We start from the raw sequence: 9697 nt of genomic DNA, 5'->3' as shown, positions 1-9697 counted from the left end.
TTGAAAACATGTTAGAAAACCTTTGAATTTCAGTGCAGATGGGCAGACACAACACAGTCCTGTACAAACGGATGATGCCGTCAGCAACTTTCTGATTCGTTCTTACTTGCCACGTTTTGACTATCAGCTGAGAATGAAGATCCACGGTACACCATTTTGGAGGTTATATTCCCTCACTTTTTTGTTTGTTTTTTTATCAATCATTTCATCGAACTTTATTTATAGAACACTTTTTATAATAATATGATACATAAATAATACATACAAATGTTGCACAAGGGGCTTTACCTATAAAAAATAATAAAAAAAATAGAATCACTCCCATTTCCCTACACTCGTAATCCCTGTCAGTGATAAAACATCCCTCCATTCATCTTCTATCTCTTTATCCTGTGATCCTCTTTATCCTATGGCTGTGAATCCATGAGTCAAGATATTGGACTCAATTGCACGAGAACAGAAGCAGGTTTCAAAAAGGTTTATTTGCTTGGATAAGCAAAAATGAAAAGTTGACCAGAGGTCAAAACAAAACTCAGGGAGGGAGCAAACAGGCTCAAAAAACTCCTCAATAACACAGAAAAGGAATCTACAGCCGAGCTGCGAAAAACTGAAATCAAAATGACAGCCTTGCTACGATACTACCATGAACGGGGAAACTACGAGATACAAACGCTTGAATCGATTACTTGGTCTTCTCTGAATACTCATCTGTGACGCACTGACAGGGGGAGAGTGAAGCTTTTAAAGGTGCAGGGGGTCATTATCAGCAGGTGCAAGTGGTTGCAAACAACAGGGCGCGGTGAAGACAGAGACAGTGAACACAGACAGTGGAAACTCATCACGTATTTAACAGGAAGTGACATAACAACCGAAAAACCTAACTACCCACACTAACTAAACTAACATAACTGCCGCTTGGTGACACCATGTCTTCTTGCTGCAAAGGCAAGAGTGCTAACCACCATGTGGCCCACAGTCATAATAATAAGAATAATAAGGCTGGGCACAGAGAGCCTTCTGCATCAGGAAGTGGCTGCCAACCCCAGAAGATTGGCTGCCAAGCAGAGAGCCACAGCCCGATCTCAGGTGGGGCAAAGAGCCAAACCCCACCACTGTAAGGTAGATACAGCCATCATTTTAGACTTTGAAAATAAAACATCTAAAACAGGACAAAAAGGAGACTGCTATTGAAAATGTCAGTATTCTCTGTGGTCCTCAGGTTCTCTGACAGACTGTTCCATAAATGCTGTAAGGCTGCCTCACCGTGGGTTCTAGTCTTAGCAATGGGAATGGTTAAAAGGCCGGTGCCAGAGGAATTCAGGGTCCACGAGGGTTCAGAGGGTCAAAGCAAGTCTGCGAGATAAGAATGCACAAGACCATTAAAACCATCAAATCAGTCCTAAAACAAACTTGGAGCCAATGAAGTGATTTTAAAACCGATGTAATGTGAGTCAGCTTACTGGTCCGCATCAACACACAAGCCGCTGAGTTCTGGAGAAGCTGAAGGTGTGAGATAGTGAGATGTTTTCATGTTTCATGCGAAATCTTACTATGCAAACAACGTACCTGAATGGTTACACAATATATATTGAAACGCTCATCGAGATGCAGATTGTTTTTTATCTGAAGACAATGTTTTCAGGTGCAAGCGTTGATTGTTGTTGCGATCGGTACAAGTGATTTCTTATTTCAGCTGACTGTCACATTATTAATGTACAAGATCATTTAAGCTGCACTGAACAATGCCCCTCTCTGGCTGTGCCCTTCAGTCAGACTTACATCCACAGAAGCCCCATAGAGAAGGACCTTTCCCCACATGTGCTGAAAGCATCAAATCGTGTCATGAGTTCAGTATTTCATGATTACAAACTACCTCTGGTGTGCATGCTCCAGCAAGGAGTAATTAAAGAGCGATTAAGAAGGAAGGTCTGTGGCATCAAACACCGTGGCTGCACACAGGATTTTTGTGTAGTAGGGCGGGGATGAATGGATCTTCTTCCTCAATGCAAGCCATCAATTATATATAATTCAATCTCCTTTGAGGACATGTACCTGTGTAAATAGATGCTGTGATTATTCACCACCCCGGGGCTCTCTGTTGAATGTGTATGCCATGTTTGTGTATGTGGGTTGTGGTGTAACATATTCAACCAGCATAGACACTGAATAACATTTTAAAACATGACATTTTGTTTGAAAGCGTGAGTTTTATGCTGCTCAGATTGCCTCATGAATATTATTGTTTATGGATTTCTTTCACTTTGTCTCACTTGACCTTTGCCTGCCTCTCTGGTTTGCTGGCATACAGGAAGCTCTGTGAAATGAGAGGAACATGTTTCTTTTCTCTCTTTTTTTTTTGAGCTTCCCTTTGGGAGTTACAAAAAAACTCTTGTGCTGCGAAGCAAACTTAGATACAATACAGAAAGAAACTTAATTTAGTCATGTACGTGGTATGACATGTATACTCTTCAGAGATTATGTATCTGTTTTCGAATAAAGATCAAATCAAATGACCAATTTGTTTAGGCTCTCTTTAGGCTTTTCATACCAGTGTGATTTCCTCCTGCAAACACTAATTAAAACCATATTAGAAATAAAAACTCATAAAAGCAGATAATGTCATCTGCCGAGATGAGGAAATCTATAAATTGCACACCCTATGTGTGAAATATCAAGTTCTGCAATCAGGTGAGAAACAATAAATAGTTCATCTTTTTTTTGTCGCTGCACTGTCCAACAAACAGTACTCACTCCCTCTCTGAGGCACCGGCGTGAAAACTGCGCTCTACGACCACTGATTTAAATTCATGCACTGTACGTGTAGATACGAGCCATGCAGTATTCAGGATGGAGAACAGAGGTTTTAGCTCCTCTGATGTCTCTCCTTGTTCTGCCAGAGGCTTTCTGAGAGGCATCTCAAATATTCACAAACATCCATCAGTGCCTGAGAGGGTCAGAGTCGCCACAGTCCCGCACAATCACTCTCTCAGACACTTGCTGGGGAGAAAAAACAAACAGGAAAACACACACACATGCACACAAACGAACAGAGCATACATATTTGTAGTCTGTGCTGCCATTTGTCTATCGCGTGGGTCTTCTGATGCCCTCTGCCTCTCTCTCTCTCTGTAGTATGTGAAAGTGCGCGGTTCACAGCTGAGTGTTGAGACTTCCTATAGTAGGAGGCTTGTGCCTCATTCTGTTGCAAACAGCATCACCCTGCTTTCATAATTTCCCAGTTGTGCATATTAGAGCCAGTGAAGGGAAGGATAATGAGTGCAGTCAAAACAAGCTAATCAATGTGAATCATGGTTGTGCTAAGAGAGATGGCTCGGAGAGGGTTTTGTGTCTTCGATGGAAACAAATGAGTCGATGTTAAAAGTATTTTAATTGTGTTAGTGGGGGTAAAAAAAGCATTGTTCTCTTTTCTCGCTCTCTCCCTCTCTCGCTGTCCCTGCTGAGTGCTGTTACCTCATATTAAGCTTCTGGCCTTTGGAAAAACCATTGCATTTGCACATACTGTGACAAAGAGGAAATATACTCAACAAGTCATACACAGTAGAAGGCGGCACGTGCATTGCATCAAACAGAATGACATCAAATTGTCACTGACGGCCCTGAACACACACAGAATACGCAGTACATGCACAAAAAAGGTAAAAAAGTACACTCTATAACAAACAGGACTGGACCCAGATGCAGGACGGTGGTAACAGTCTTTATTTACATGCGAAAAAACTATGCATGCAGACAGGAACAAAGACCCTCAAATGTGCGTATAAATGCAGGCGTGAGATCAACGTGGGACTGGACACTGACTGGAACAGGAAAGCAGAGTTAAACAGAAGCACAGACGTGCAGATAAATCCACTGATCAAAAAACTGCCAACCACGAGATGCAGCGGAGAGCTCAAAAAACGTGTTCACTTGGTCAAACTCGCAACCAGACAAAAGGGGGAGTGGTTAAATACACTGAGGAATCAGGGAGATGACGAACAAGACACAGGTGAAACAGGTTGGGGTAATAACAGAGGGGGAAAAGTAAAGTGCACGCAGACAAGGGACGAAAAGGACTTCAAAATAAGAGGGGATTTTCACAATAAAATGACATGGACAAACAAAGCATGACACACTGGTACTCAAATACAAATCTTAAAGAGACTCAAAGGTCCATTTATTTACTGCGCAATTAACAGGTGGGACTTCACATTGTTGTACTACACAGAGAGCATGCCGCTGACGCACGGCTGCGCTCTGTGCAGTATCGTTAGCAGGATGCTATTAATAAATTTGCATACACAGTGGATTCACGTTTATTATTATATTCAGAAAATACCACTTTTTATGCCGGTTGTATCATTTTATTTTGTTTTATTTTTGTTTTATTTTGGCCGGTCCGTGAAAATCTTGTAGTGAACAGAGCAGTACAGGTTGCGGACTGCTGAAGAAATAACAGTTCGAGGGCCACAAATAGGTGGACATGTCGGCCCAGGGACCGCCTATTGAGTACCGCTGCTCTATAGAGCTCTGGCAAGAATGTTATTGAAAAAGATTTAAAGCCTTTAATCACATTCTGCTCCATTAGCCCTGCATTAATAAAGGGAGAGAGACATGTGGGTGACGCTCACACATCATAGTTCAACCACAAGTCATATTATTAGGTTTTTTTTGAGAATAAGATAAAAATGATAATAATCATAATAATTTACTGTATTCTTTTCTATGAATTCTGTATTTTTCGCTATCCTTTTAAGAGGATGGTTTCAGTTTGCGTGGCTGTTAAAACCGTTAAGTGTAAATTCACACCATTCAAGGAACACGGCTGTCAATGCACAGGTGTTATTTTCCTGTGATACATTTCCTATATGCATTTCATATGACAAATTCATATTTATTACTTGACTGACTGAAATGAAACGTGTTTTAACTACATTATTGTCAGCAGTAACCAAACATGACTTATTTTTCTTGTTTTTCCCCTTTTCTTAATCATTATTATTACTTCATTTTGTTCTGACACATAGTTCTGAGCTAAGCTGAACAGCAAGTCACCACTTCCTCCTCTCTGTGCCTCCTCCACAAGCACAAATAAAACAAGCAGAGAAAAACATGAAGCTCAGTCTCTGTGTTGTGGTCGTCATGTTTCATAGAAATCAAGCAGCTCTGCTCTCCATTCAGCTCCTAGCTGTGTGTCATGTCCGTGCAGGTATGGTAAAGATTTGTGTTTTTGATTTTGTTGCATGTTTCTCTGCAGATGTTGCCACGTATTTCCTGGTGACACTGACTCGTCGTTGTTGTTTTTCAGTGTCAGATAATCATGTACAGGTACAGGTGGTCAGAGGAGACCCCGTCATCTTCAACTGCAACATATCGGCGGGAAACGTAACACAAATTAACTGGACCAAAGGCAAATTTCTTTTTGCCCATAGGATCTTAGTAAATTCCACTTTTTCAAATTTCACCTACCAAAACGTGGCAATAGACCCTTGCTGTCTTTCAAACCTGACTATTTTGAATGCTCAGCATGAAGACACAGGACTTTACAAATGTGTAATGACCTACAAACATGGTATAACGACTACTACATGGAATTTAACTGTGCTTGAGAAACATAAAGGTAAGTACAACACAAAGCAAAGCTAATTATTGCTACACCAGCCTTACAGTTCATAAGAGCAAACTGTCTGCTACCTGAATTTATTTTATTCCTGACTGTTTTGTTTCCCCCCCAGAAAACCCCCTATCTATTCAGCTTTGGATTTTAATTTACATACTTGCACCTGTGATTGGATTGCTTCTGTGTGGCATCACTGCCGCTGTCTGCTACCACAGGTAGGTTTCAGATTATCTCATAAGAGTTGTTGAGTTGTTGCATTTAAATCAAATCAAGCAAATGATCACTGATCACTGATCACTGAAGGTTTTGAAATCTTACTTAAAGAATTTTACTTCTACAAAAGGCTAATGTGACCTTTCATTGTGCTGCTTGTGGTATTGACCTTTGACAAAGGCAAGCAACTACAGCCCCCAAGTCAAGTGTAGAATAGCGCTTGTCATGTAAGTCGATGTAGAATATTTTTCACAGCTCGTGAAATAGCTTTCCAGAAAGCTCTGTAGGTAGAGGGATTTCATAGTGAGAATATGACAATCATAAAATGCTGTTAAAGAAAATATAAAATATAACAGCACTAGTCAATGAACCGACTCACAGATGCCAATTAAATGAGATGACGTTGTTATATCAATGGCCTTTAAAGCATCCCACAGAGATTCTGTATTTAAAAGAGCGAAAGGTCTCTTTGAAATACAAGGATCAACTTGTGCATCCAATTGTGCATCTTTCTGCCAGTTTTTCTATTTTTGATTTGAGCGTAATAATATTTATAAACAAGCTTTCCAGTGGCTATGATAATGTGGTGGGTTTTCAAGAGTAAGATCATCTTGTGACCTGGTGCATGGTGAAGTTGATTTGCCGGCAAGAAGACCCGAGAGACATCCTAAGCTATGTGTTTCATTTATTAATTGGACGAAACCTTGTGCTGAGATTGTTGTATCAGTCTGAAAAAAAAAAGAAAAAAGAATTGGCCCCAAAAACCCTGATAGTCCACAGATGATTTAAGTGTCACTATATGCTTCATCCTCATTCTCTTGTGGCTGCATTTGAAAGCCTATCCATCAGTGTAAGGCGAGAAGGGTTGTTGTCGGTTTTTTTACACTGTTTTGTACACTGTTTTACATCCTGTTAGTGCTTTGATCACCGGAAGGTTTCATTCATATGTACGGGGTGAATTGTCCCTGCATGGCACTGCAGAAAGTGGCACAAGCGGCCATGAGGTCATTGTGTGTTTTGTCTGTTGGTCAAGATATTTTTGTGCAGTCATGACAAACAGTCATAACTTGCAATTCAACACCAACTTTACAAGATGTAAACAAAACCTATTTAAACATATGTGTTATCTCTTTTTGTTGGTTATCTCACACACAAAAAAGGTCTTTACAAGTCATTGTAATGAACAAAAGCAAAAGGCAAATAAACACTGGACACAGCTTTCCTTTAGTAAAGTTTTGTGCAATTTAGTGAAACAATATTCTAGTAGGCTCTATAGTTTCTTTTATAACTGGGATACTGATAATCTGATCTCTTTCCTGTTTAGCCCATTTAGTCAGAAATGTCCATCACAATTTACCAAACTACATGGTATTGTCTTCAGACATAGAGAAATGATTAGTCTTTTTGTTTGGGAAATTATTCAATTGTTATTTGATTAAATCATCAAACGATCAGCTTTTTTTCTTCTTCTTCTTCTATTGTCCCATGTGTGATTTAATGATTGGTGTGATTATGGGTCACGGTTTGATCTCTACAGAAAAGTCAGGAGCCGGTCTCCAGAGGACGACTCAGTCCAGGTCCAGTCGCTTCCTCAGTCAGAAGCAGAGGTCAGATGAGCTTTTAACATCTTCATGTCGTCACATTTTTTTTCCTTTCTTCTTTTGTGAAATTGTTCAATTTTGCTTCCACTTCGTTGTCCTTTGTAGGTGGTGCTGCGCATTGGAACAGATGGACGGATGAATACAAAGCACAGGAGTCAGTACATGGAGAGGCTGAACTCAATCTATGGACTCTACTGAAATGACAAGCCATTCTTGTGAAAAAGGGCACCTGGAGTTTCAAACCCGGTGCTTCAAGTGAGCTGGACAACTGTTTCAGACTTATTTAACTTTAATAAAATCAGTATCCATACTTTATCCATACTAAGGAACTATATTTTTGTATTGTGTGTTAAATGTTTATAGTATTATTGTTGTTATTTTCCTTTATTTGTGATAGGTTTATTAATGATATGGTGTGTTAAATGTTTATAGTATTATTGTTGTTATTTTCCTTTATTTGTGATAGATTTATTAATGATATGGTGTGTTAAATGTTGATATTATTATTGTTGTTATTTTCCTTTATTTGTGATAAGTTTATTAATTAAATGTTGAATTCTGAACAATGTTTCATGTGCTGTCAATCAAAGGATTAAGGATTTATGTGGACACCAAGATACCAAGTCTTAATGTCTGCATAGTCATGTTTATGTTACCAGTGAATCCATTCATTTATTAATATTATTAAATGAAGAGGTTTGGTTGTATCAATAGACTTTTGTGATAAAAGCAACACAAAATGACACAAGAGAAGAACATTTGAAAGTGACTAAAATGTTGTGGTTCTGATCAAGAAGTGCTCGTCCAGCTCTTAAACCTTGTTCAGCAGCAATGTCTCACTCCGTAGTGTAAGTGTCATCAGCATCATGCGCACATTGTTTTCTTGCAGTTAAAAATGTCTGCTATGTAAATTTTGTAATTTGGTTTTTGTCATTGTTCCTAATAAAAAAAAAAGAATTTTCAAGCTTGAATTCTCAATATTCTCATTTGAATTAAATCATTGGACGTATAGGGTGTAACCTTAATTGCAAGCTTAACTGAAAAGCAAGTAACCACTTCCTTTTCCTTCCGTCACCAATACACAAGGACTGACAGAGAGGTTCATTCTTTGTGTTGTGGTCATCATGTTTGACTTAAACCCGGCAGCTCTGTTCTATGTCCAGCTCTTATGTTCATGCCATGTCCTTGCAGGTATGATAAATATGTATGTATATATATATATGTCTGATATTTGATTAAGAATGCTGATTTTGTTTTTTCTCATTTATGTATAAAGACCATAAAGAATCTTTTGAATAGTGACACTGCTGGTTGTGAAAAGAACTTGATTTATAACATCAGTAAACATTTTCCTAAAGAGTTAATGGTTTCATTCACTAGGTTCAGGTGTTTTCTTCAAAAGAACATGACGTCATTTTGTAAAGTGTTTGAGGATAAAATATGATAAAGCAGGACACACATGAGTGGACACCAGTGTGATTGACAGTTCGTCCATGAGGTGCCTGGCTGCAGGTGATGTCTGTGAATATGCTGTAGCAAAGGCTCAAATCAAGGGTTCAAAACAAGAGTTCAAGTTCTTATGGGTGATATCGTGACGAGGTGTTCCTTGATATTGCACCTGTTCTCTCATGTTAACATGTCTTCAAAGGGGCCTATGTATGTAGTTGTGTAAGACGCCAGCAGATGGAGGCAAAGACTGTTATAAATGCTGAAAGTATAGCACAAATCATCATTTCACAATGATGATTTGTGAAATGATTTTAAGGTTGTGTTGTGGAAAATGTTTTTGATGGAAATCCTCAATGCCTGGGTGACTACAAAACCCTTTAATTTGTGTATTTTGTTGTGGTTTTTTTTTTTGCATGAGGGCAATGACTATTAGTAATCTGGTTGCGTTCAAATTTCTTATTTCTCATTAAATGTATCTGTGGTGTATGTCCTTACATTTTTATATTTTCAAATGTTGTATTCCCATATTAAGGGATCACGGTTCATTCCTGTTATTTTCTATCTATCTGTGATACATTTTCAATCAAGTTTAAAAGAAGGCAGTATGTTGTTGTTCCGGAGTAAACCTACTGTCGCGAGGGCAGCATGAACGCAACCTCTCGCGAGCTGCTATAGTCAGTATAAGCTACTATAGTCAGTATAAGCTACTGTCTGGCATGGCCGTTGTTTTTTCAAGTCATCCTTGTATTTTCGAGACTATCTTTGTCAGTGTCGGGAATTCCCTGTCGTCCATTTTACGGGATTAAATGAATGAATG

The 9697-nt window shown here is 39.0% G+C and overlaps 1 protein-coding gene across 1 annotated transcript; it reads left to right on the top strand.

Annotated features, from left to right (window-relative positions):
- The first annotated feature begins 4811 nt into the window (after positions 1-4811).
- On the top strand, positions 4812-8402 carry LOC122786287. The gene is made up of 5 exons (XM_044052480.1): positions 4812-5206; positions 5306-5617; positions 5733-5832; positions 7368-7437; positions 7537-8402. Exons 1-5 carry the CDS (start codon positions 5110-5112, stop codon positions 7627-7629), a joined length of 672 nt encoding a protein of 223 aa, XP_043908415.1. The 5' UTR covers positions 4812-5109; the 3' UTR covers positions 7630-8402.
- The last annotated feature ends 1295 nt before the right edge of the window (positions 8403-9697 follow it).

This window comes from Solea senegalensis, linkage group LG2 (assembly GCF_019176455.1).
Source record: "Solea senegalensis isolate Sse05_10M linkage group LG2, IFAPA_SoseM_1, whole genome shotgun sequence".
Lineage (NCBI taxonomy): Eukaryota > Metazoa > Chordata > Actinopteri > Pleuronectiformes > Soleidae > Solea > Solea senegalensis.
This window is presented reverse-complemented; position numbering and strand designations above follow the sequence as displayed.

What these genes read in the sequence shown, in the direction of transcription:
- LOC122786287 (XM_044052480.1), top strand. Translation starts at nt 5,110, where the DNA reads ATGAAGCTCAGTCTCTGTGTTGTGGTCGTCATGTTTCATAGAAATCAA. An exon ending in GCCGCTGTCTGCTACCACAG is followed by an intron (nt 5,833 to 7,367) that starts GTAGGTTTCAGA and finishes TGATCTCTACAG; the next exon opens with AAAAGTCAGGAGCCGGTCTC. An exon ending in TTCCTCAGTCAGAAGCAGAG is followed by an intron (nt 7,438 to 7,536) that starts GTCAGATGAGCT and finishes TGTCCTTTGTAG; the next exon opens with GTGGTGCTGCGCATTGGAAC.